We start from the raw sequence: 25,498 nt of genomic DNA on the forward strand, positions 1-25,498 counted from the left end.
CATCACAATTCTTGGTTACTATTTCTACAGAACCCTATCTAAAGCCATCCTACTTTCCTTTTAACAGTGGAAATTATTGTTCAATGAAGCAGTCTGAACAACAGCATCTCTCCCTTGCCACCAACAGACCAAGCTAAGCTAGTGATGGTCCCATACATGGGACCATCCAGTCTCCTGAAAATTGCTGTCACCTGTTTCCTGCCTTGATGCAAAAACAAAAGAGCAAAACAAATAAAAACAATAAGAAACAAGATTGGTGATTTTGTTTTGTAAGGGCTTGTTGTGTAAGGGCAGGAACTGTACAAAAGCAGTCCTGCTGGGGCAGTGGGTGACTATTTCTGACTAGAGTTTCTGAGGTCTTGTTGCTGAGGCTGGAAGAGCCAAAAGTTTGACCCTGAAATGCAGCTAACAGAAAATACTGCTCTCTTTGATCAAGCAAGGACAGAAGGCCAAACTCCTAGTATTTATAATAGGGCTTATTCATTGCACAGAGACCTGTGAGAACCACCAAAAAGAAAAGATGACCTACAAATGTAATTTGAAAAGAAAGTAAAGCTTCTGGTGGAGCAAATTCTGCCGTAGGTCAGAGAAAAAAGCATAATGCGTAACTGTGTTCTGGCATGATAAGGAGCCAGTGATCATGTGTACTCCTGCTGTCACATCTTGTATTGAATAGTAATCTGTACGTCAAGGAACCTTTTCCTAAGGGCTGAAAGCACCGAACTTAAGGCGCTTGTTTAACCCTTCAAATCAGGCCGGTGTTGTGAGATAGATAGCCCATTGCCTACTACCTAGTTGGTCATTGCTGTGGTGAGGTTAGAACTCACCTACTCTGCATTACTAAATCACACAGGTTTCATTTAATTTAATGGAACTAACTGATGCACCTCAGAAACTACGGTTTGGAGACATAAGATCACAGAAAAGTGGTAACAGCATTTGTTTGCATAGTTTTTTAAGTCAATATAGTGTATGAACTCAAGTGCTGGGTTTGGATGGGGGAAATGCAGTTTCAGAATTCCCTTCTCCAAGCTGTGAAGCCCATGGGGTGGGGGAGTCACTGCTTCCCAGCCTAACCTACCTCATGGTGTTGCTGCAAGCCCAAAAATACCACTCTGATCTACTTGGACGAGGAGCGGGACACAAATGCAAATAATCACAAATAGGGATGTTGTTAGAGAATGCTCCTGGGGAAGCATTGTACTGAATTGAAAACAGAGATGTTTCTCAGCACAAAGGAAGTGAGTGGGATTTCTCTTCTGTCCTAGTGTATTGTTTGCAAAGCCTTCTGTTGGTTTTTGTGATGACACTATGCATTCCTATCTTTCTGCCACTTACCTTCCTTTCTGTACTGCTGCCCTTAATGGCAGAGCATCTTTTTTTCTGGCTGACACAGTTCTCTTGCTCTCGTCACACCCACGCCGTTGCCTGGCTGTAAGATGCTCGCCTCTGGGGTGCCGCAGACATGCCAGGCAGGGATTGGCTGATGGAGTTACATCACCCTCGCATTGCAGCAAGCCACACACGTCTCTTCTGACACAACACAAGCTGCCACCGACATACTGCTGTTGGCATTCCATGTTTTGCAGTGGGAGCTGTCAAGTGCCTGCATGCTGCCTGAGAATAAAAGGGCAAAGAAGCACAAATAATCTAGCTGGGGCAATAAGTACACTGCAAATATTTCTCTACTGTGTCTGCTAATTGGAGAAAGAGGTAGCATCTCAAAATGTGAGAAATCTGAGAAATCGATCATATTCTTCTGAAATATTATGGCATTTCAAATAATATGTAAGACACAGTGCTTTTGAAGAAACATTTTATAACTCATCTCTTCTGATCGTCTTTGCTTCCATCCAAGTTCAGATTTCGCTTTATTAGTGCTGCTTCCTTGTAAGGCTATGTAAGGGTATAGCCTTGTATAGCCTTGTAAGGCTATATATAATGAAAGCAATTTTGAAATCAATGCCCTGACTTGAGACCATCACTCTATGAAATAGGTTTTGCTTCTGTATTTTGTGGTCTCGCTGAAAAACCCAGAATTGAGCTCTTAAAGATTGCTTCTGAATACTGTACCTAATACCAGCCCTAGTACACTTTTGACTTGTACCCATGAAGCCACTAGGATGAGAGGTGCAGTGGAAGCCTCTTGTGATGTTTTTTGCTTGATGTCCTCAGATGTTGTCAGAGGACAGGACCTGGAGGCAAGTGAATGGTTCTGCAAGTGATTTAGCAGCAACTCAGTGCATCTGCTTGAGAGATAAATTGCTCCATGTGAGTAGCCAAGGCACAGTTGGCAGCTTTATAAAACAGTGCAAACCCATGTCAGCAACTTGTGTCATGTCCTAGAGTGCCAGAGACACTCTAGCTCTCCACTCTTCTCCATACTTCTTTTGTTCTGTTCCCTGCTTCCTTTTTGAATCCTGGGAGAGGAAGGCCTTGGGCCAGCTCTCTGTGAAAGATTTATATAGAATAATGTACCAGACCAGAATCTGCAGGGCATCGAAAATAATTTCAAGATGAGTAACAAGCAGAGTCCTTGTTCCCCCCCCCACCCAAATTTGCAAACCAAATACTTTTATGTGAGCATAAATTGTGTCTAAAAATAATTTGCATTTAAAATTCAAATGGGGAAAAAGTCAGTGAGGAGCCTTTTGCTTTCTTTCTTGTGTGCTGGTGAGGGTTACTATTTAGATCAGCTCAATTCAGCCAGTCAGTATAAAATAAAGTTAATTAGACTTGCTGAAAATCAAATGGCCTTGTGCTAATTCCTAAGTCTGTGATTTAATAATGACACTGGAGATGAAGGACTGGAAAAGTGCTGAATGACTGTCTAAACCAATCAGCGGAGCTGTAAATTACACTTCTGAGATTTCCAGTGGCAGATTGAGACGCTCCGTTAAAATCACAAGGGGCAAATGAAGCCGTACATGGCAGCAATTTGTCAAGATTCCTGAGCTTATGAAAATTGGAATTTAAGCTTCATTTTTAATTCTCTGCCTTTCTCTGCATTTCATCTGCCAGGAAGGACTGTGCTCTGAGTGGGACCTGGAGGAAGAGTCCTTGATTGGCTCTTGAAATTTTGCTGGTGAGATTTTGAACTAGAAGATGAAAACAAATAAATAGAGGGCCAAAGGCTTCCTCTTGCATAGGCCCAGTTCCAGCATAATGCTTCTTGCTCGTGAAGTGAGCACAGATGTGGGATAGTTATGGTGGAATGGATCATCTGCATAACTCCCAGAAGTCATCCATACATTTGAAATGTTGCATAACATCCACATACATAGAACATTTGAAAGCAGGATAATTTTGGTTCCATCTGGGCAATTTGCTGAATGCACCAGTATGGGCTGAGCTCTCATGAGCACCCCTTGTTTCTGACCTTGTCTGATCTGGAAATGAGCTGCAGAGTGACTTGTGAATTACGGAGCACCCCCTCCTGGCCAGCAGAAAAGCAAGTACTGTACTGTGTCCTGAGTTACCATGTCAATCAACCTTTGCAACTGCTATAAATTCATTTGGAAGAGAGGGTAGCAGAAGAGACTGTTTGGTAAACCCACATGTCTGCTCTAATACTGCTTTTGGAGTATAAAGCTTTTGGAGGGGGGAGCTGGAGTGAGGAGGGGAAATGTGTTTGTTTATATACTCCTTCTGCCTGCTAAGGGCCCAATCATACCCAATTTTCCAGTGCTGGTGCAGCTGTGCCAATGGGGCATGCACTTCCTGTGGTGGGGAGGTGGTCACAAGGGCCTCCTCAAGGTAGGGGAACATTTGTTCCCTTAACTCAGTGCTGGAAAATTGGATAGGATTGGGCCCTAAGACAATAACTTAAAAATAGTAAAAACCACACAATAAAAAATAAAATAACAAAGTAGAGATGATAAAAGCCATCAAAGAAATCAATAAACAGTTCACCAACAAGGCTACCACCACCGGTCATACAGCAAAAGCCTGGTAGGTCTGAAAAAAATACTTGAAAGCTGAAAGGGAGTGAGCATACTAAATTTAGTGTGATAGAGTTCCTAATCTGGGGGGCTAGCAAAGACAAGGCACTGCCCTGTGTGTGTGTCACCAGATCTTCTGGAAGTGACAGCATGTGGAGCAGTCCTTTCCACAGATCTGAGTTGGTGGGGTAAACTCACTTCGCGGAAGGGATCCTTGAGATACCCAGTGCTTTGGAGGTAGTGGTCAACATCTTGATTGGAACCTAGAAACAGAAGGGAAACCAATGCAGTTCATGTCAGATTGGAGTTATGTTTTGGGGCCCCATCAACAATCTGCTGCTTTTTGCATCCGTTGTCATTTCTGAATGTAATTCAGGGGCAGCCCAGCACTGAAATAGTGTATCGTATGACCAAGTCGTGGATAACAGTGGCCAGATCTGCTTTATCAAGGAAGGGCTACAGCCAGCATGCAAGCTGAGCAAAGGCACACCTGACCATCTAGGAGCTATATCAGGTTCAGGAGCGCCATCAAGCTACACCCTTCCGACTTCATTTTTTGAGCATCTGCCTGTGTCAGCCCTCTTAGCATCCCTGTTCTGTAGAGTTGTTTGTGTCCTCTCAAATGTATATTGAATGCTGTGGAATTTAAGGAAGAAAGTTCTAGTCAAAAGTTATGTTGAATATCTTTTGTATGCATGGGGGTTCGTGTGCAAGTGATTTTTCTGGTACTTTTGAACCTTCTCAGTTGCCATAGGAAACAGAACATTGGGTCATCCTGTACCAGATGATTGTCACATGGTGTTTCTGTGCTGAGTGTGCATTAGTGTGACATCATCTTGGAGAAACAGGAAATTCAAAATGATTTAACTGTCTCTGGGGAAGCGACTGAAGCTCAGTCATATCTACAAAAATGAGGACTTCCCTTTTGAAAGGATGCTAATTCAGGAAGGTGCTGTGTCCCATTTCAGACTGGTTGGTCCATCTAGCTGTGTGTTATCAGGGGTGACTGGCAGTGGATCCCCAGTGTTTCAGACCAGAATATTTCTCTGCCCTCCCTGGAGATGCTGCAGGAGATTGAGGGTCCAGTCCTATCCAGTTTCCCAGTGCTGGTGCAGCTGTGCCAGTGTGGTGTGTGCAGCATCCTTCAGTGGAGAGGCAGTCATTGAGGCCTCCTCAAGGTATGGGAACATGTGTTCCCTTACCTCAGGGCTGCATTGCAGCTGCACTGGTGTTGCTAGGTTTGGACCTTGACCCAGGGATTGTCTGCATGCAAAGCATGTGCTGTGCCACTGAGCTGGGGTCTATCCTCAAATCCCTGTCATTATTAGGTGTATGTGTTGAAAGTACTTGCATATTTCAGAGATTGTGGGAGGGCATTTGGGGACACCATTGCAATGATGGCCTAATCTGTGTACTGTCCTTGGTCACCACAGTGCTTGGTGATGCCAGACCCTCAGGGACTAGAGTTTATTTACTTATTTATTTGGACAACAACTTTTGTTGGATAGCGCAGCTTCATGGGTCCCTTTTTTGCCAAGCAGTAAATTAATTGTAATGTATTCAGCTCTTGATGTCTTGTCTCTCCCCCCCCCTTCTTTTTTTCTATAGCTATGGTACAGAAGATTACCTTGTCTAGAGACATAGCAGACGGATGAATCTATTCAGCCAAGCCCCGTTTCAGTAATTAGTTCTCACACCATGGAGCCCCATAGCAGGGATGACATGGACTTGAAAGAGGAAACGACACAGGTGTGGTCTGAATCAGCTGAGCAGGAACAGAATACTGCTCAGGTGACTGGTGGCTATAGAATTCTCTATAAATGTTGACAGTGTCCATGTATGCATAAGTCATCCCTATAGGAGTTCATTTTTATTTTAAAAGGGTGTGTTTGGGGGATGGAGGGGATAAGAACTGCCACTGGATATGTCAGAAACTAGAAACTAGAAATTAGGTAGCTATACAAGATGACATCTAACTGTTGAAGGGGTGGAAACCAATGCATGTTGTGAAGGGCTCCAAAAGGACCAGCTGGCTGAATGAAAGGTCAACCAAATGGCAAATGCAGTTCAGTGTCAATAAGTATAAATGATGCACACTGTGACCAAAAAAATCTCCACGTATATGCTGATTGGGTCTGAGCTGTCAGTGATGAACTAGGAGCTCTTGGGGTCATGGTGGATTGTAGGAAAGGACTTGAGAGAGACAGGTTGCTGTTATTATGTTACCCCAATACAAATCTAGGGTGCAGCTATATTTCAAATACTGTATACAGTTCTGGTCATCATATCTCAAGAAAGATATTCTAGAGCTGGAAAAGGTGCAAAGGAGGACTGCCAAAATGCACTTTCTTTATGAGAATAGGCTGCAACATTTGGGACTTTTTAGCCTGAAAAAAGGAAGGGGGAGATTGAGACTTCTGTTTTAGTTCAGTTGACTTCAGGATTGGCACCTTTTTCCTGACAGAGCTTGTGTACCTTTGCAGACAGGAATTCCAGAAAACCAGTGTTAAGAAACCACTGTAACTGTGTCTGATGAAATTGATAAAGGCACTCAGTCTTTGTTAGGAAACAAGATGGTAACTGTAATAGAATGCAATTGGTCAATTTATTTTAATCCAAATAGTCCAGTTTAACTGGATTTTGGATTGGGCTTAGTGATTTGTTTCCAATGCCCAACATCCAATGAAAATGGTAATTTAGGTTGTAGTTTGCCACCGAAAGGCTTCTGATTGCAGTGGGCCCTCAGTATCCACAGGGGATCCCTTCTCAGACCCCCTGCCAGTAACTGATATCAGCAGATAATGAAATCCTTAGGGAGGGCCTCCAGTTACCTCTGAGAGATCCTTGAGCCCCTTCAGATGCGAGGTCAGAACCCGCATTGAGTCAAATCCTTAGGTGCCAAACCTGTGGATGAGAAGGAGCCACTGTATTTCTGTACTATTTCTATTCTACTTGGCTATATAGGTTTTGCCTTGACCATTGTGGATCTGCCTACAATGTATGTTCTCTGGATGTTCTGTACATTCTTAATTGGGGCTTTTGTGTCTTGGGGCTTGTTTACATTAATGTTTACGTTTATTTTGTGTGTGTTGTCCCCCCATCCCTCACTTCAGGTTCACTTTGTCCCTGAAGGTGGAACTGTGGCTCAAATCGTGTACAGCGATGATCAGGACCGTCCTCCACAACAGGTGGTCTACACCGCCGATGGCACTTCTTACACCTCAGTGGATACCTCAGAACATACGCTGGTTTACATCCATCCTGTGGAAGCCACTCAGGCATGTGACATCCCATACCCCTCTTTCTGCCTACTCATGGCTGCAAAGAGAAATAATTTCATTCAGGACTAAGGCCAGCTGCCTGCAAAGCTGCATGAATGCCTAATAGCTCTCAGCTGTGTATAATCATCTACCCATTGGTGAAGGGGGAGTTTGGACTTTTCAGTTTAAATGAGAGTGCAGATGTTGTAATCAAAAGCTGCTGGTAGGCTATTATGAAGCCTGGTCCATTTCGCTTCTTTGAAATTGGAATGATTAAGTCTATTTTTTTTCTTTAAAAGACAACATCAGTAATCAATGCAGAATTTTGGCCAACACTGAATTCTATAAAAGAAGGGAGTCCCTAATTAATTCTTTCCAAACTCCTTATTTGTGCAGCAAAGTTTAGATAACTACTTCTAATTGGACTCTTGGCACATATTTATAAAAGTTGTGCTAACCCATGGTCCTTAAGGAGTCAAATCTACTAATTTAGAATGGTGGTTACCCCCCCCCCCTTTCCAAGTGTTCACCCATTAGGAAATTCTTTCCACAGGGATTCTTCTGCCAAGGAACTCTTGACTATCTGCTGTACATTCTTTAACTTTTGACAGTTCTAGGATGTATAGTCAGTTGACACACAGTATTGACAAGGTGAGTTGGTGCTTTTTCATTGGCCCCAGTGAAGGCATGCCGTACCTAAAACATATCCAGTGCTTGCTTGTGTTTGCACATTGCTGGGAAAGATCTCTCATAGTGAGCAAACTCTCATTCAGGGAAGCCTATGCACCGTTATTGACCTTCTTAGTGAGATACCCATAATAAACTTCCAAGATCCACAGTTTGAATAGTGTTCCACCTGACAAAGCATATAGGTTCTGCTAGCCTGACAATTTTTCATACTGCTGGAAGTATGCTCCTCTTCAAGAGACTTTAGGGCCATCACCCTGTCCATTCCCGTTCCACAGTTTCCTGAAACTAACTGCAGTCCATTTGGGTGCATGACTTTGCATCCTTTGTGAAGCCCTCTTCTTCTTCAGACTTGTCCTGAATGACTGTGCAGTGTTTTGCTTTTAAGCTTTGATGTGACCACCCTTCGGTCTTGATATATTGTATATGAAATGCAAACATTTAGCAAAACCTGGGAAGCCATGGTAGTACGTTCTAGATGAAAAATGCAATGGAAATCTTGAGCAGTTCCTTCACACTTTATCGGACCGTTGGCATTTTGTTGTTAAACCTGTTTGTGCATTTTCACGTAACACATCCATAAGCATGATATTAAGATTAGTTTATTGTAGTGGTCAAAACCAGCATTATATGAATTTTTTTAAATCATTTGTTCAAGATCTCTCCCCAACAGCAGCAAAACTGTTCTGCAACTATGAGTTTTAGTTAAGCAATACCTAGACTCATTTCATCAAATCTTATTATTTTGTCCAGACTCTGTTTACGGATCCATCCCAAATGGCTTACGTCCAGCAAGATGCAGATACACAACAGGTAAGGCTCAGTTATTTCTGTTGTTCCTTGCACTCTTCAATTTCTGGACTGTGTGGAGAGTTACTTCCCCTGGAGACAGATGCAGCTATACCCCATATTTCACCCCATGTATTCCCACTTCTTCCTCAGAGTGAAAACAGTTGATCATTTTTTTAAAGAAAGAATCAAAGATGATGTGATGGAATTATTGTTACTTGTGTTATTCATACTAATTTCCTTTGTTCCACTATTGTCTCCTCAAGGCCCATTTGACCAGAGATGAGAATGGGTAAGGGGGGGGGGGGAAACAGGCATGCCTAACACAGATGATAATGGATCACTTGTAATTTAGCTCTGAAAAAATCATTGTCTGCCTTCAGCCATGGTTGCATAATTTCATATGAAGGTGTTCTTGGACACATGTAGATTAAGAAGCGCTCAATCCTAGCCAGATAAAATGGCAAGAAGGCAACTGGTGTGTACATGTCGAGTCCCTAACACTATCAGATCAGTTTTAGGTCTGAGTGAGAAGATTCCTTAACCCAGATTTTTCATTCCTCTTGAAAGATGCCACTGTATTGTTCATTTAAATGATAAAAATAGCCTGTTTTATCATTTTACTTCTACCCCAGCACAATTTGGAAGGTAACTGCATTTCCTCTTTTGTAGTGGCAGAAGTTTTTTCAGTTTGTCTTTGGAATATAACTGTAAAAGCTAAAAATTCCAATTACTTGCTGCTGTGTCTGATGTGTATAGTCCTGGTTTTCTGCTTGATGTGCTCACTAGTGTGAAATTGACTAGAAGTAGCATGAAATTGAGGGCTGGGGGATGCCAGGTCTGGAGGATGCAACAGAAAAAAAAATCAGCTACTTGAGCAGCCCTAGTTTCTCATTTCATCTCCTCTGCCTTTGAAAAACTGAACGATTAAGGGACAAGACTTAGGATCCTTTTAGTTCTGTGCTTCTATGTAAAACACAGTTGTGTGGAAGTGCTAACTTTTAAAATCATCTGATAAGCTTCTTAGTAGCTTCTAAAACGAGACAGTAAGATTTCATTTCATAGCATAGAATCCTCCAGTTCAATAAATGCTGAATACAACTACTGAGAAGACTGTAGAGTATTTCAGTATGTGTGGGGTTGGGACAAAGGATAAATAAAACATTCAAGTAAGTCACAAAGAATAACAGTTTAAAGCAGAATTATATAAAGTTTCGAGAAAAAAATTTGGGAGTGGAGGAAAAATCATGACTGTTTTTAAAACAGATTAACCTGCTGCAGTTTCTTTGATCGCAGAAGTGCACGACTTCCTGTTTGACTAGGGTTACCAGATACAAAGGGGGACAGAGTGCCTATACCTTTAACCATTGTATAGAAGAGGGAATTTTGGCAGGTGCAGCTCAACATGGAAGGGTTTAAAAAGCTACATCTGCCAAAATTCTCTCTTCTATACAATGGTTAAATGTATAGGCACTCTGTTCCCCTTTGTATCTGGTAACCCTATGTTTGATGAACAGAGACCATGCAAATCAGGGAGCACCTTCATTTACATGATCCCATTAAATCAAACATGAAAGTCCCACACTTATGCAGTCAAAGAAACTGCACCAGGAGCAAGGTAAGCAGCTGTACTTTATAATATATATGATATAATATGACATACTTTACTGTATAATATACTGTACTTTATAATATTATAAATATTTATATATATATATAATATTTAAATATATTATAAATATTTAAAATATATATATATATTTTAAAGGTTGCACAACCACCACCCACCACCTTAGTTTCAAAGTCCAAACCTAGATTGCAGCACTATTGCTAAACCTGTTGTTCCCAGGGAGATTTCTAGTTTGTTTGTGAATGGTTATGATTTTCATTAGAGCAGCTGCAGGTGCCACATGTACCCTTTCTCTGTGAGAAATTCCTCAACTACTATAGATGCTAAAATAATAATCAAGGTTTCTGCTGTTTTTCTGGAGAGACCTATTGAATCTTTGCTCTTCCAAAGCTTTTGTGAATATGTCTCTTGATCCTGTCCGACATATGTAAAGGAGTTTAAACAAGAATATACCAGGAGCATTTTTGCTTGGAAGCAGGAGGTGCTGTTTCAGTGCCCTGCAGTGGCAAGATTTGTCTCAGCTCCCCCCTGCCAGCACACATGAAGCTTTCCAGGTGCTGATGTTGCCTTGTGAGTGTCTGACTGGCAATGGAGATAAACCACACTGTTCATTTCAGTTCCCCTTGGGGTTTATCTTTAATTACACTCACCTTATAGTCCTCACAGCCTTCTAGAGCAGTGTTTTTCAAACTGTTTTAGTGATTAGACTGAAAAAGTTAATGACAAGAGAACAGAAATACAAAAACATGATGGTCATGTGTGTATTTGAAATACCAAATGTGCCACTTCCAAGAGTGGTGCCCAGACTTTAGGTGGGATGCACTAACCGAAAATTCCCCCTGGGATAGAAAATAGCAACTGGAGACTTCTAGGCCATATCTGACTCTCCCTCAGCAGAGGGGGCAAAGAGGGATATGGAAGAGTGAAATTTGTAGTATGTGGGACTAAGCAGCAGGCTATGGGACGTGTGTGTGCAGGGCTGGTCTTAGGGCGATTTGTCTGATTTGATTGAATTGGGTCCTGCACTGGGGGGGGGGGGCTTGCATCACAGCTGCCACCTAGCCCTGAAGCTGATATTCCATGCTGGAGTGTTAGCTGTAGAGCGCAGTGAGAGCATTGCTGTGTGCGGCCCACCGTCCCCTGGTCCAAACGATTCAGGCAGTAACCTAATTCCTAGTTGTGCTTCGTGAAGGATGCTGTCAGCCCTGCACTCGTCACTGCCGTTCATCTCGGTCAGTGGGGGGCACAAAAATGTTTAGCATTGGGCCCTGCAGCTCCCGAGGCTGGCCCTGTATGTGTGTTCACATGCACACTGAGGTCTTGGTCAGTTACTCACACTCCCTTCTAATGCATTCCCTCTGGCAAGCCTAGTTGCCAACCAAGGCTCTGGGGTCTGCCAGGGCCATGAATATGCTTCCTTTAATTCACAAAGCCCCACAAGTAGTTGTGTTATATTCTCATAACAGAAAGAAAATCCACATACATCTTCAAACAGGAATAGGGGAGATAGCACACCTCTCTGTCCCTTGCATCTCTGTCACTATTTTGCTTAAAACATAATTGAGACTTGTCTCTAGCCCTGGAGACTGCTTTTGGGGACTGCCTTTTAAAAGCACTTAAAGAAGTTTTGGCTTGCAGAAATTTCAGAACAAATTTGACTGATGAAAATGCCACAGCACTAAAATGAGTGCCTGTGATTCTAGGTGACTGTGCTCTTGCCTGCTGCTGCTGCTGCTGCTCAGAGCGTGAATCCCACCAACCTCTCGGTGCTCGGCAAGGCTGCCGAACCCACACAGCAAAGGGCTCTGGAACAGGGTCCTCAAGCAGACAGTGTAAGTTGCCAGGCACTCCTTTCCTTTTAAAGTTGAACTCCATTTCATTTCATCATTAAGAAAGATGACATGCTTAGCAGAGGAAAGAAAGGTTTCATAGGCATCTGCAACATTCCATTGTCATTTTAGAGAAGGTGGGACAATTTACCTACTGTAAAAGAAAGCATTTCTGTTCAGTCAAAGAGAACTTTGCAAACTTGGAGTAGGCCATAGAATATATCCCCAACATCTTCCCTATGACTGCTGTGTACAGGAGAAGATGGGTAATGGTGGACAGGCTGAATTACAGGAACACTTTTCTGCCATTGAAAGCTTTATTAGGGACCTCAAGTAAGGAACCACAGGATTTCCCAGAACATGATTTGAAAACCTCTAAGGGTAGACTGTTCCCTGGGCTGTTGGATCCCAGCCTTGCCTCCCACTCCCCACCTGCCTGCCCCCAGGGCCACCCACCCTCCCCTGAACACCTCCCTCCCGCCTCCTCCCTGCCCACCCCATCTCAACTCACATTGAGATGAGGCTTATTCCAGTCTCAACTCACGAGGTGGCACATTTGCGACCCTCCTGTGCCCGCGCAAGGGACTTGCACCAGCGCAAGTGCAGCTCAGGATTGCACAGCACGTTGTTTATAATTAATTTGGGTTGCAGAATTCAATTTTTTATTAATTCAGGTTGCAGTATTAATTCAGCAGAATTTGGTTTATCTTGGCATGGAAATTTAACTTTTTCAAACTTGGAGGATATATAACCCTGGACATGTCCCCATTGCTTAAATGCTCTTGAGATTTTATATATAAAACTTAACGAAAGTCAGTAATTCTTTTGTGACTAATTTTTGTTGGCTTGTTCCTTAAACTGTCTTAAAGTTCTTTTATCCCCTCACATTGTACTGACTTCTGCCTGATCTGCAGTGCACTATGGACATTTCACTCTTCTCTTTTTAAAAAGAAAATACTGTGTTCTTTCAAATTAGAGCAGCAGTTGCCCTTGAGCATTTATGAAGTTGCCTTTTGCTATTAGGGGTTTAGATTTTAATTAGGTAGCTTCTTAACTGAATTCTGTGTTTTGAGAGAACTGGGTATTGTTTTCTCTCGCTTTCACAGGGTGAGAAAATTATAGGCAGGATCATTTTAAAGGCACATTTTAATGTCAAACTAATTAAAACAGAAATTGGAGACCCTGGGTGGCTCCTTCAAGACAGAATAAAGAATTGGTATGTTGAGTTGCCAAGACCTTTTCTGAGGATTCAAAGGTTTGCTGATTTAATGCAGTTTTTCTGCAGTTCCCCATCTTATTATTAATCATTCCTAATGCAGTTTTATTGGGGGAAATACTTTTGCAAGACTTCATCACTGACCCTGTGAAAGTGGATGTCTAATATACTCTCACTTTGCAGATGGGAGAACTGAACTGACAGACTGGCCTAAGGCCATCCACTGCATCCAGGGCTGCTAATGGATTTGAAACCAGCCCTCCCAGAGCCAAGTTTGTTGCTCTGTCTACTAGCCCTATAACCCTCCTCCCCCTTTTTTTTTGCTTTTCCCTCTTACCACCACCATTACTAGGTATGATCTTCATTTTTTTTTCTGGCTGTCTGTTCTGCATAACAGTATTTTTTAATGACTCTTTTGTCAGGTGACCATACCAGTGCATAACCAGGTTTTGCCTACTTTGGAGACTGTGGATGATTCTGGTCCTCTAGAAACTTTGCAGAACACAATGGAGAGTATGGAGGCAAAGGAGGAAAATGATGATGATGATGACGATGATGATGACGACGATGACGATGAGGAAGAGGACGAGGAAGAAGAGGGGGAAGATACAGACTTGGATGAATGGGACCCAGATCCGCCTCGTCCCTTCGACCCCAATGACTTGTGTAAGCAGGCAAGCTGGGGCTTGTTTTTGTCTTGGCCTCGTCTCCTTGTTTTGGTTTATGATTGAAGTATGTGAACAAATCCAAAACCACTTATTTTATTTGCACTTTGGAAAAATATCTTCGCTAGCTTTGGAATTGATTTTGGTCAGTCTGTGCTTAGAACCAGAAAATGAACTAAGGACAAAAGGTAGTGTGGAAACAACCACCCTGAGAAGTAGATTGCATCAAACCCAGGGTCAGTCAGCACTCATAGTGGCCCCGCATAGCTCTTTGTGGCATGTTGATGATAGAACATGGGATCCAGTGCTAACACTGGAAGGCTACCAGCACAGGGGTGATGCTTCCTTCTCAGTACTTTTATATTGATGCTCCCAAGAAATCCCTTACAACTGTGTTGTGCAAGAGGATTGTGGAAAGCAGGGAGTGGATGGTGGAAGACAGAGCCGCCATTGGGCCTTTGCACTACATCATGGCTAATGGCTGTCTAATGCCAGTCCATGATTTTGTGATCAACAGTAACGTGGGATTCATACTGGCAATTGGGGCAGAGTTGGACAGCATAGAACATCTTATTATCTGGTGCAAACGTTTGCTTCATCACCACAGGTGAATTAGCACTGTACAATCAGGTTGTCATTCGAACCTGCACCCTGCAGTGCATTACTGATTTCTTGAACTGTAATTTAGTTAGGAGAAAGTGTTCCATCTCTCGGGTTTTAAAGTAATTATGGTCTCTGTATTAATGCATGGTGTATGATCTATGCATATAAGGCTGACAGACTGACTTGTAAAATAGTATAGGAAAGTTTTCTCTGCAGTAAGTATTTTGGTACTAGACTGATTTTGGCAAAGGAGAATCCCTCATGAACACAGGAAGCTGCCTTATACTGATCCATCAGTATATTGACTGGTGGTGGCTCTCCGGGGTTTTGGATGGGGGTCTTTCCCAACGATTTCTGGGGACACCGAGGCCCTTAAACCTTCTGCATGCAAAGCAAGTACACTGACTTATAGCTCCATCCTCAGTAACCAGGGGATTTGTGATGTTCTGCAGGACAGGGTACTTTCAAAGAATGGATGGCATTCAGAAGAAGAAACATGTGGCAACTCTAAATGCATGCAGCAGGGATTGCCAGCTTTTGGTTCAAAGTTGCTAGATTCTGTGATGGCTACTTTTCTTGTATTAGAGGTTGTGAGATTCTCATGTGTCTTTCAGGGTGTGAAGAGTGTAATAACGCACATCCCTCGGTTTGCCCCAAACACGGACCTTTGCACCCAATCCCCAATCGACCAGTGCTGACAAGAGCAAGAGCCAGCCTTCCCTTGGTGCTTTACATAGACAGATTCTTGGGAGGAGTGTTCTCCAAACGACGCATTCCCAAGCGCACACAGTTTGGCCCTGTGGAAGGACCCTTGGTCAGGCAATCAGAGCTTAAAGACTTCTATATCCATTTAAAGGTAAAGGTGCATTGACCGTTTTATCATGCAGTGTACGCTTTTGGAGCCACACATTTCATTCCACACAGTAATGTCTGTGCTTGTAGAAATTTTCTATGTAAGCACAGAAAAACCTCTATGCTTACAAGAAATTGAAACATAATAGTGTTTTCATACACATCCAACACAAACCTGCAGGAGACATTCATGCTTGTAGCATGTAATATCAGAAAAGCCCTTGGGTTTTGTATGGAGGAATCCCACTGGCAATTGGAGCATCTTGCCTCCACCTCCTTTGTTCTCCTTTGGAGAGGTCATATTGATTGGTACAATGAGTGGGGTGACATAGTGAAGAGGAACACTTTTATTGTGGTAAGAACCTGCTTCATCTGATAAAATAGACTAGCCATATGTAAAAAGGCACTCTTGTATCACTGACTATTCAGAGTTATGAAAATTTGTTATGGCAGTTGTGCGTGAAGTTTATCTCTTAAAGACCAAGTTTCAGCACAGAGCATCAATCAGAACTCATGACAGGATGCTAGGTTGTGGAAGAGGCACTCCCAGAAATAGCTAATCCACCTTTCAGAATGCCAACTTAGTCTAATAAGTATATATTAGTGATGATGCTGAACTTTGAATTAACGAGGTTCACCATGTGAATTTCAGCAGTTTAATCTTTCCCTCTCCCTCCCAGCCAAGCTCATGTTGACTCTGTCTCAGACCACTGAAATATTTGGGCCCAGCTTGACCTGAATTCCTTTTGGTCCTCCCCACAACGAACCTTCCCCACTGCTGCCCTCCTCCATGACTGAAAACTATATGAGCAGAGATGGGGAGGGTTCATAGTGGACCTTTCATCAGACCATCCAAGTACTCGTATCAGGAGCCGCAGGAAGTATAGTTTTAAGGGGTCCTACCATTTCTAGTTTGGATCTGTAGGAACCACATTTTTCATGGGTTCTGGCAGCTCTGGAGGGATCTGTGTCATGCACAGTCTCACACACACAAATACAGACGGGGGAAAAATCTGTTTTGTGAAGTGAGATTAAAAAAAAAATAATGACCACAGACTGAAAGCATAGATAGCATACATGAATCAATCAACAGAAGTCAGTGATTGAGATATAGTCACAAGGAGTCAGCAAGCTCACCTATGTAGTTAGATAGGTCTGTCTCACCAATGTAGGTAGATAGGTCTGGTCACCAACCCTTCCAGGCTACTTCTCAGTTTGCAGGATTCCATATGTGAGATAATCTGAGTGATTTAACCACTTTCAAGCCAGAAGTTGCTCAGCAGCCTCATGCATCTATCACCATGTAAGCATTTTTAAAAAATTATCAGTGTTCAGGATAATGATTTTTTTTTAAAGGTGTCCCACACTGATCTGCTTTAGGTTTATATATTCTGATTGTACTTCAGGTGTCCCTTGACAAGAGTGACAGGAAAGACCGGGACCTTCAAGAGGATCTCTGGTTTGAGCTGTCCAGTGAGGCTCTTTGCAACTGGATGATGTTTGTGCGCCCTGCCCAGAATCACCTAGAGCAGAATCTAGTGGCCTACCAGTATGGCCATCATATTTATTACACTACAATCAAAAATGTTGAGCCCAAGCAGGAACTCAAGGTATGCAACAACCTTCACAATATAGCTTCTTTTTTCAGACTGACAACAGGTTGAATTGATTTTTACAGAGCAATCTAACTTGCCAACCTAGTAGAAAGTCACATTATAACTTCATCGCCCTTTGATGAAAATAAGGTGTCAGTAGCCTTGTTAGAAGGCTTGGCGGGCAAATGAGAAAACATTAACCAGGAAGGGAAAGGGTGGTTCTGGATCTGGAGGAGGGAGGAGGAGGATAGCAGCACCAATTTGTATGCCACGGTTTTCCTAGAGTCAGAGTTTTGTCTGTCTGTATGATATTCTGAGTGTTTGTGCAAGCAGCCCCAATATCCAGGGTTCTTTTTCTGAGGTGCCCACCCTATCTACAAAAGCAAGGACTTTCAGGGTATATTGGCAGTGCAGATTGGTCTGTGTATTGCGTCACTGTCAGGCCAGTGTAAGCAGTGTGCTCTACACACACATGCACAGGAGCATATGCTCACCCACAAAATAACTAGCCAGCTGTTGATATGCTAATGTATGGTGGGATGAAACAGGGTAATCAGCTACTTTTGAGCTGGCTTGGGATTGTGGACTGCCTGTAGCCACTGATTCCCCCCTTGCACAGGTCAGCACATTAAAATAAATTTGGAGTAGGAAGGGCAGTGTAACCAGAGGCCCTACTTGTATCTCTCATCTCCAGTAAGAGTTTTAATAAGAATGTGTACTGAAGGAGCTTGGATAATTTATGGCACCATCCATAAACCTGCCAATGTGGGACCACTGAATTACACACACATACCCCAAGCTGTTTGCACTGAGGAGCCTGTGATCCAGGGGGATCTGGGATCCCCCACCTAGATTTCTGGACCCTCTTCAAGTTCCCTTGATGAATTTCCTCTTCATCTTTTCCTGTGTGGCACTTTGTCCTGCCTACAAGTGAATGTGATTGGTTCCCTGTTCCTTTTACCCACCCACCAATCCTATACTAGGGCTTTGTTAGCTAATGAGGTGCTATTTACCTCAGTCAGTGTACTTCTGAGTGCTGCCTGGTATGTGCATGCAGTAATCTGACATTTCTGCTTGTGATTCCAATCTTTATGGATGGACACTGTCGTGGATGGACGCTTTATGGATGGACACAATCTTTATGGATGGACACGCTGCATGGACACTGTCACTACCACCAGACAAATACGGGTGTTTCCTAATAATAAGCCCTGGGTCACCAGAGATGTGCGCCTTTTGATAAGAGCCCGGAATGCTGCTTTCCCTTCTGGAAACACACTACAGTACAGTGCGGACAGAGCGAACTTAAAAAAAGGTATCAGGGATGCAAAGGCCATGTACAGGCAGAGGATTGAGCAGCATTTTGAAAGTTCGTATACCCGCCGGGTATGGCAGGGCTTGCGACAACTTACTGGACAGAATTATAAAAATAGTCTGCCCAGCAGTAGTGATTCAGAGGCAGAGCAGCTTAATCAGTTTTTTGGCCAGTTTGAGGAGGAGATAGCAGCCACCAACATTCTAGCTGCAGCCACTGATGGTCAGTCACTTGTCCTGCAGCGTGATGATGTGAGATGGGTTTTTGCAGAATATTAACGCTCGGAAAGCAGCTGGCCCAGATGGAATTCCAGGACGGGTCCTTAAAAACTGCACTGCAGAGCTGACTGAAGTTTTTACAAATATTTTCAATTTATCTCTGTCCCAGTGCTCTGTCCCTACTTGCTTGAAGACATCTATTATAGTGCCAGTTCCTAAGCAGACAGTAGTTGCTTCTCTCAATGATTTTCGACCTGTTGCTCTAACTTTGGTAATTATGAAGTGTTTTGAGAGGCTGGTGTTGAAACATATTAAGTCTGGTCTTCCGCCCACCTTGGATCCTTGTCAATTTGCATACAGGAGTAATAGGTCGACTGATAATGCCATCTTTATTGTTTTACATACAGTCCTGCATCATTTGGAACAACAGGGTACATATGTACGGTTGTTATTTGTGGATTATAGTTCTGCTTTTAACACCATTCTACCTTAGCAGACTGTTTTTTAAAATGACTAGTTTGGGCATACAGCAAGACATTTGTCTGTGGATAAAGGACTTTTTGACAAATAGGCCACAGTCAGTTAGGATGGGCTCTTATCATTCTTCCACTCTGATATTAAATACAGGAGCTCCCCAAGGCTGTGTGCTGAGCCCCTTCCTCTATTCCCTCTATATACATGATTGTACCCCATCACCTAACACCAATGAAATTATAAAATTCGCAGATGATACTACAGTGGTGGGGCTTGTTAGCGGGAATGATGAGTCTGCTTATAGGAAGATACAGGAGTTGTTATTGTGGTGCAAAGAAAATAATCTCTCACTTAACATCAAAAAAACTAAAGAGCTTATAATTGACTTCTGGAAAAAGAGGGATGTACACACACCATTATACATAAGTGGTGAGGAGGTGGAGAGGGTTGCTAGTTTCAAATTCCTAGGTATATACATCACAGAGGACCTCTCATGGACTATTAACACCAGCATGTTGATTAAAAAGACACAAAAGCGGTTATATTTTCTGAGGAAGCTTGGGAGGTTAAATTTGTTACAGCAGCTGCTTGTGTCTTACTATCTTTGCACCATTGAGAGTGTCCTAACCTATGATATCTTGGTGTGGTATGGAAATTGCTCTGCAGGGGACAAAAAAGCTCTGCACAGAATTATTAAGATCGCACAGCACATCATCAACCTTCATCTACCAGCTTTGGAGGACATCTATACATCTCGCTGTCACATAGTATTCTGAGACCCCTTCCATCCAGCTCATAAGTTCTTTGAACTGTTGCCTTTGGGTAGACGATACAGAACTATTAGAGCAGCACCACACGACTCCTGAACAGTTTCTATCCCACAGCCTTAATTACGTTGAATAAGCCGATATAGTTGTTACCATGCTCCTGGGCATTATGGTCTGTTATACTGTTTTTATATTATGGTGCATGTTGTAGAGAATGTGTGGGTGAGTGTGTAGAGTGTGATTGTTGGAATTGTAGCACATATTTATGCTTGTATCTCAAAGGTTCATAAATTTCGTTGTGCTGTAGCACAATGACAATAAAGTTACTACTACTACTACTTTATGAAATTGGTTTGTTCCTTGCTAAAACACTAAAGTGGATCTTTGAGAAAACAGTTGGGAGAATAGCTTTTCTTGTCAAGCGCACAGCTTGAGAACTGGAGGGCAGTCAAAAGATGAGTAGCACCATCTGGATTTGTTTCTGATGGTCTCAGTTTCCATTTCTGTCCTGCATCCGAATCCTGGAAGCACTTGGAGAGGATGGAGCAAGAATCTGCAGTATATGATTCACAGCTTCCATTCCTGCCCCTCCCCCGCCCTGAAGTACGCTGCAAACAATGCTATTGGCCAGTAATATTGTAAGAATAGCTGAGAATCAAACAGATCTTTACACTGCGGCCATTTTTAACAGTAGCCTGAAAATCCTGTCTCTGCTGCACAGTCCTCAGGAGGGGATCCTTTGCCACAAATAAGGGGATGCTCAACTCTTCCCTTGCCAACCTTTGTCCGTTTCTGATTGCCTGAGATAGGTGAAGTGGGCTGCTTACGAATCAAAGTGTTGGCCTGGATAGTTTGTTAGGGCTGGAGGGGAGTGAGGCAATGAGATGAAGAGGTAGGTTAGATCTGGAGCAAGAGGCTGTAGCAGAAAAGAGTCCAGGAGCAGATGGCTGGAAGAGGAGGCAGCACAGGGATGCAAGAACAGAAATTTGGGACCTAGCTCTGGAGTTGTTCTCAAAGTAGAGCTGTTGCACCAGTGAATACTTAGCCAAGACTGAAATTTTTATAAATGGCACCTTCTAGGAGCTAACTGGGCCCTAATCCAGAGCCTCTATGTGAATCTGCTTTCTCCTCTTCTGATGAGGCCCAGTGAGGTCTCACAGCGAGCTGAGCACTTTGCCAGGTTTGGCCCTCAGTCCAGATCCAGCATTGCCTTTGTTCTTGGAGTTTTGCAGTGAAATCAAGGGAACTTGAAGAGGGTCCAGAAATCTAGGTGGGGGACACCAGATCCCCCTGGATCACAGGCTCCTCAGGGGAAACAGCTTGGGGTATATGTGTGGAATTCAGTGGTCCCACAAAAGCAGGTTTATGGTTGGTGCCAGGGTCATCTTCAGTGTCCAGCCTCCCCCTTTTTCTCTGAGAAAGCCTCCGAGTCCAGGTCTAACCGGGATCTGATAATCACTTTCCTCTGAATCTCTCCCTACCACCGCCTCTCCCTATATGCTTTCTCCTGCCCCTAACCAGTGTTCTAGACCTGTGCTTATCTCACTTTGAAGCCTTTCAAATGCTATGCAAATGCTGCCATTATGATTATTACTATTTGAATTATTTTACTGGATTTGCTTGTTTTAAATTGTTTTGACCTGAGACTTGGTGAAATCCAAGACAAAGTAGCAAGTTCTTTTTCTCGGTATTACTCATAACATTTTAAAAAAGTGTACGTGTGTGCGTGTTTTCCCTTTCTTGTGATAATGAATGAATGAGGGTTTGAAATGAAGTTCATGCTACTCATCCAAGCTGTCTTTCAGAGTTCCTATCATGAACTATGTGAAATAAGGTAAACAACATCCCCATGGGAACACTCTTCTAAGAATGTTCATGATGTGACACACTCTAAAAGCCTCTTGACACCTATACAGAAATTCACTTTTGAGAGCTCAAGAAGTGACATGTTCCTAAAATCATCTTGTCTCTTTTCATGCCAGCATCAGCTATATATAAAATTGATAGTAAGATGCTATGGGCTAAGATTCAGGTGAGAACCAGCGTTACATAGGGAATAAAGTGTTGGATTTGGACCAAGGAGCTATGAGTTTGACTTCCTTTCCAAAGACTGGCTAAGTCACTGCCTGTGCAGCCTCACAGTGCTCTTGTTACAATAAAATGGGAAAAACCACAAGTGCAGTGCCTGGAGCTCTCTGCACGATGAGAGGGATATTGTGGCAGATAAATGATTGATAGTTACTTACATTATCTTTTTAGAGTCTCCAGTGAATTTCTTTTTAATTGCCTGTGCATTCACTTGCAGGTGTGGTATGCTGCCTCCTATGCAGAATTTGTCAATCAGAAAATCCATGATATTTCGGAGGAGGAAAGGAAAGGTAATTGACTTTTAAAAACTTGTTTTTATACTGTGTCCCTTGCTAACAAACGCCTGTGTCCTTCTTGCTTAACTCACTTGGTAATTTGTTCTATATTAGGGCCACATTTTCAAGCTTTCTGTTTGCTGCTAAACACACTTCTGTATAGTCAATGCTTAGCATTCTTGATGAACTTGGCAAATGTGACTTGCCAAGTCTTGCATCATTATGGTGGATGAGCATACAGCCACTGTTAGCCTGAGTCTTTATTTTATTTATTTATTATTTTATCTACTACATTTGTATCCCGCCTTTCTCCCAGAAGGGACCCAAGGCTGCTTACAACAATAAATAAAAGAATACAAAAAACATGAACACAAATAAAAACACAATTAAACAAGTTAAAAACACTTCACAATAAAAATAGCAGTCAGACATTAAAAAGAGTAAAAGAGCAACAGTAGCAATTTTATAAAAGCACCAAGTCTGTAAACCAGATGATAAAAAGGACGATAAAAGATACCTTTACCAAAAATAGGAGCTAATCAAACAAATATATGTTTTACCTACTTTGCTAAAAGCTTCTGATGGATAGTATAGGCGGACCTGGTGCCAGTAGACTTCCAACTTCACCATACCAGCACCTAGCCTGATGTGCATACTGAGGGCCCAATCCTATCCAACTTTCCAGCTCCATTGTAGCCACAATGCAACCCCATGGTAAGGGAACACATGTTCCTATACCTTGAGAAGCCCCTAGTGACTGCCCCTCTACCACAGGATGCAGCACACACCCCACTGGCACAACTGCACCAGCACTGAAAAATTGGATAGGATTGGATCCTGAGTCATTCATCTCCTGTGATGGATCATGGCACAGAAGTTGCGTTCTTGAGAATTTCAACATTCATTTGTTTTAAAACAAACTACACCTAGTCCTCATGAGTTGAATATGACTGATAATGGTTGGTTCCTGGGTACAATCCTCTGTGCACATATTTCATGCATTTCCTATGTATTTCAATGAGAGTTTCCCAGTACCAGCATTCAATGAGTTGTTTTCTGCCCAAACTATAGTAATCAGGGTTGAATACCAGGCCAGGTGTGTGGAGTTTCTTGTGCCTTTCTTGCCTTTCCTCCTCAGCTTTCACAAGTGTTCCTATACCCATCCTTTCCCTACTACCTTGTTGTTATCTGTGGGTTTATTCTTGCTTCCTCCCTCTCATTGCCAAAGATTCCATCTAATGCCAAGCCCAAAATGCTGGATTGATAACAGAAAATGCAAATTGAAGAATGCATTTATATAAGATAAATGTTGTAGTTTGGAATAATTTATTCTGAGTGAGGAATTTACGTTACCACAGTAACAGCTCATTGAAAAAGGTGCTATCCAGTGGGCAATCTTTTGAGTGAGCGAATTGCTTTGTTTGATTGAGGAATTGGAGCGAATGTAGACATTTTTATACTCTCTCGGGGTATATTTTCCGTAATCATGTTATTTACCTTTCTGAAACTCACCCGACTGAAAGTGTGGGCAGGGGGTCAGTATTGAATGGAAACCTGGATTTTTCAGTTTTATTATCAATTTGTCTGACTTGAAAATGCAGTTCTCCGGGAACAGGAAAAAAACTGGCCATGTTATGAGTGCAATCGACGGTTCATGAGCTCAGAACAGCTTCAGCAACACCTCAATTCCCATGATGAGAAGCTGGACTTCTTTAGCAGGTATTTGTTAGTGTACAAAAATGAAACTTTCCAATGTCCTCCACTTACCCAGGCAACTTATTCCTTGGAAGTTCCTGTTTGAAAACTGCAGCGAGAGGTTTATCCTGGGAAGACACTGCTTTCTAGAATAGGATGCGTGCCATGAGCTCCCATGTGTGGCACTTCAGGGCTCACGTTTGCCACTTCTCCCAAGTGTGGGTTGGATTGTGCAAGGCACCTGGAGGAGAAAGCAGCATCGCTATATCCGAGAGGGTGAAGAGGTCAGGGTAACAACCTGAAGTCCTTGTAGGCAGTCACCCAAGTGGGAGAATAGCTTTCGTTGGCTTCGGAAGTGCAGCTCCACTACTTGATTGCTACAGTTTTAGGGTTTTGGTCTGGTGTCTTCCTTCACATTGCCCCTTCAGGCTTCTGCCTTTTACTCAAGGCTGACTTGGGGCTCGGAAGCTGGTACATTACAGCTTCTTTCTGGATTTCCCTGTGCAGAACAGCTAGTAGTTAGGCTGGCATTGGGAGACCCATTGGCAGAGGTGGGTGCTCACCTAACTTGCTGGTAAATATAGGGTAGGTGGGATAATTGTGTCAAGCTCAGCATCTAGGAGTTTGGTAGACTGACACTGTGTGTGTGTGTACGTGTGTGCCAGTTAGCTCAACATGATTGATTTCAACACCTTGGACAGTGTTCCAGGAGCCATGTTGCGCTGAATACTAGCTGTCACAGACAAGAGGGAAAAGGTTGCCTGTGGGTTTCCTCAAGGGGTCTGGCTGGCCACTGTTGGCAGCTGGGTGTTGGGCTTCATACCACTTCTTCCCGTATTCCTGTCATCTCAGGAATATATTCCTTTAGTAGTCGACAGAGATCTGTTCTTTCTGGTTTTATAGCTTAGACTTTTGCAACATTGACTAGACTGGTTGAGTGTTTGAAAATACTGAGAGGAACATGAATCACTTTTCTCTAATCTAGTGTTGTGTACATTTTGCAGAGCAAAGGGCAGAGGTCGTGGACGAGCAAAACGAAGATTTGGACCAGGCAGGCGACCGGGTCGCCCTCCCAAATTCATGCGCTTGGAAGTGAACAATGAAAATGGGGGAAGGACACAGGGGCATGCCGAAGGGACACAGGTATTGTCATGGGAGCAGGCGAAGGTAGACCACAGTGCTTCCATTGAATCTGGGCAGTGTATCTGCTAAATTGAAGCCCCAACAATTCCAGCAATCTGTATAGTTGATACTCAGTTAGCATAACATTACAGAGTGCAGGGTGCCATGCCCAAGTGCTCGCAAACTTCAGCCCCCAACAGTTGAAGGGGCAGAGTGTGCCTAGAGCAGGGGTGGGAGACAAGTGTACAGGCAAGCAGTCTGGGAGTGCAAATGGGTAACCTAGTTGTTGCTGTTAATGATGAGTTGCCTCTTTTGAGGAAATGAAACAAATCTTGGAGCTATATTGCTGGCATTAGCATGAGGTTGGCTTTCCTGAGTCAACTGATTCCCAGAAACAGAAGGAATCTAGTCTGTACCCTAGTACCTTGAACTGCTGCAGTTCTCTCCTTTGGCTAGGAGTCCTGGTGTTGCATGGAC

The 25,498-nt window shown here is 43.0% G+C and overlaps 1 protein-coding gene across 3 annotated transcripts in view; it reads left to right on the forward strand.

Annotated features, from left to right (window-relative positions):
* PRDM10 (PR/SET domain 10) overlaps positions 1-25,498 on the forward strand; it is a 64,432-nt gene that overhangs the window by 13,092 nt on the left and 25,842 nt on the right. Inside the window, exons 3-12 of one of the 3 annotated variants that reach the window (XM_066639196.1) lie at positions 5,550-5,732; positions 7,055-7,219; positions 8,642-8,701; positions 12,011-12,139; positions 13,775-14,018; positions 15,235-15,476; positions 16,879-17,082; positions 22,147-22,219; positions 23,806-23,923; positions 24,904-25,042. In XM_066639196.1, coding sequence (XP_066495293.1) covers positions 5,640-5,732; positions 7,055-7,219; positions 8,642-8,701; positions 12,011-12,139; positions 13,775-14,018; positions 15,235-15,476; positions 16,879-17,082; positions 22,147-22,219; positions 23,806-23,923; positions 24,904-25,042 — 1,467 coding nt within the window. In that variant the 5' untranslated portion in view covers positions 5,550-5,639. Of the gene's footprint in view, positions 1-5,549; positions 5,733-7,054; positions 7,220-8,641; positions 8,702-12,010; positions 12,140-13,774; positions 14,019-15,234; positions 15,477-16,878; positions 17,083-22,146; positions 22,220-23,805; positions 23,924-24,903; positions 25,043-25,498 lie in introns of those variants that run through there. The other 2 variants (XM_066639194.1, XM_066639195.1) reach the window with 2 other exon arrangements.

This window comes from Tiliqua scincoides, chromosome 11 (genome assembly GCF_035046505.1).
Source record: "Tiliqua scincoides isolate rTilSci1 chromosome 11, rTilSci1.hap2, whole genome shotgun sequence".
NCBI lineage: Eukaryota > Metazoa > Chordata > Lepidosauria > Squamata > Scincidae > Tiliqua > Tiliqua scincoides.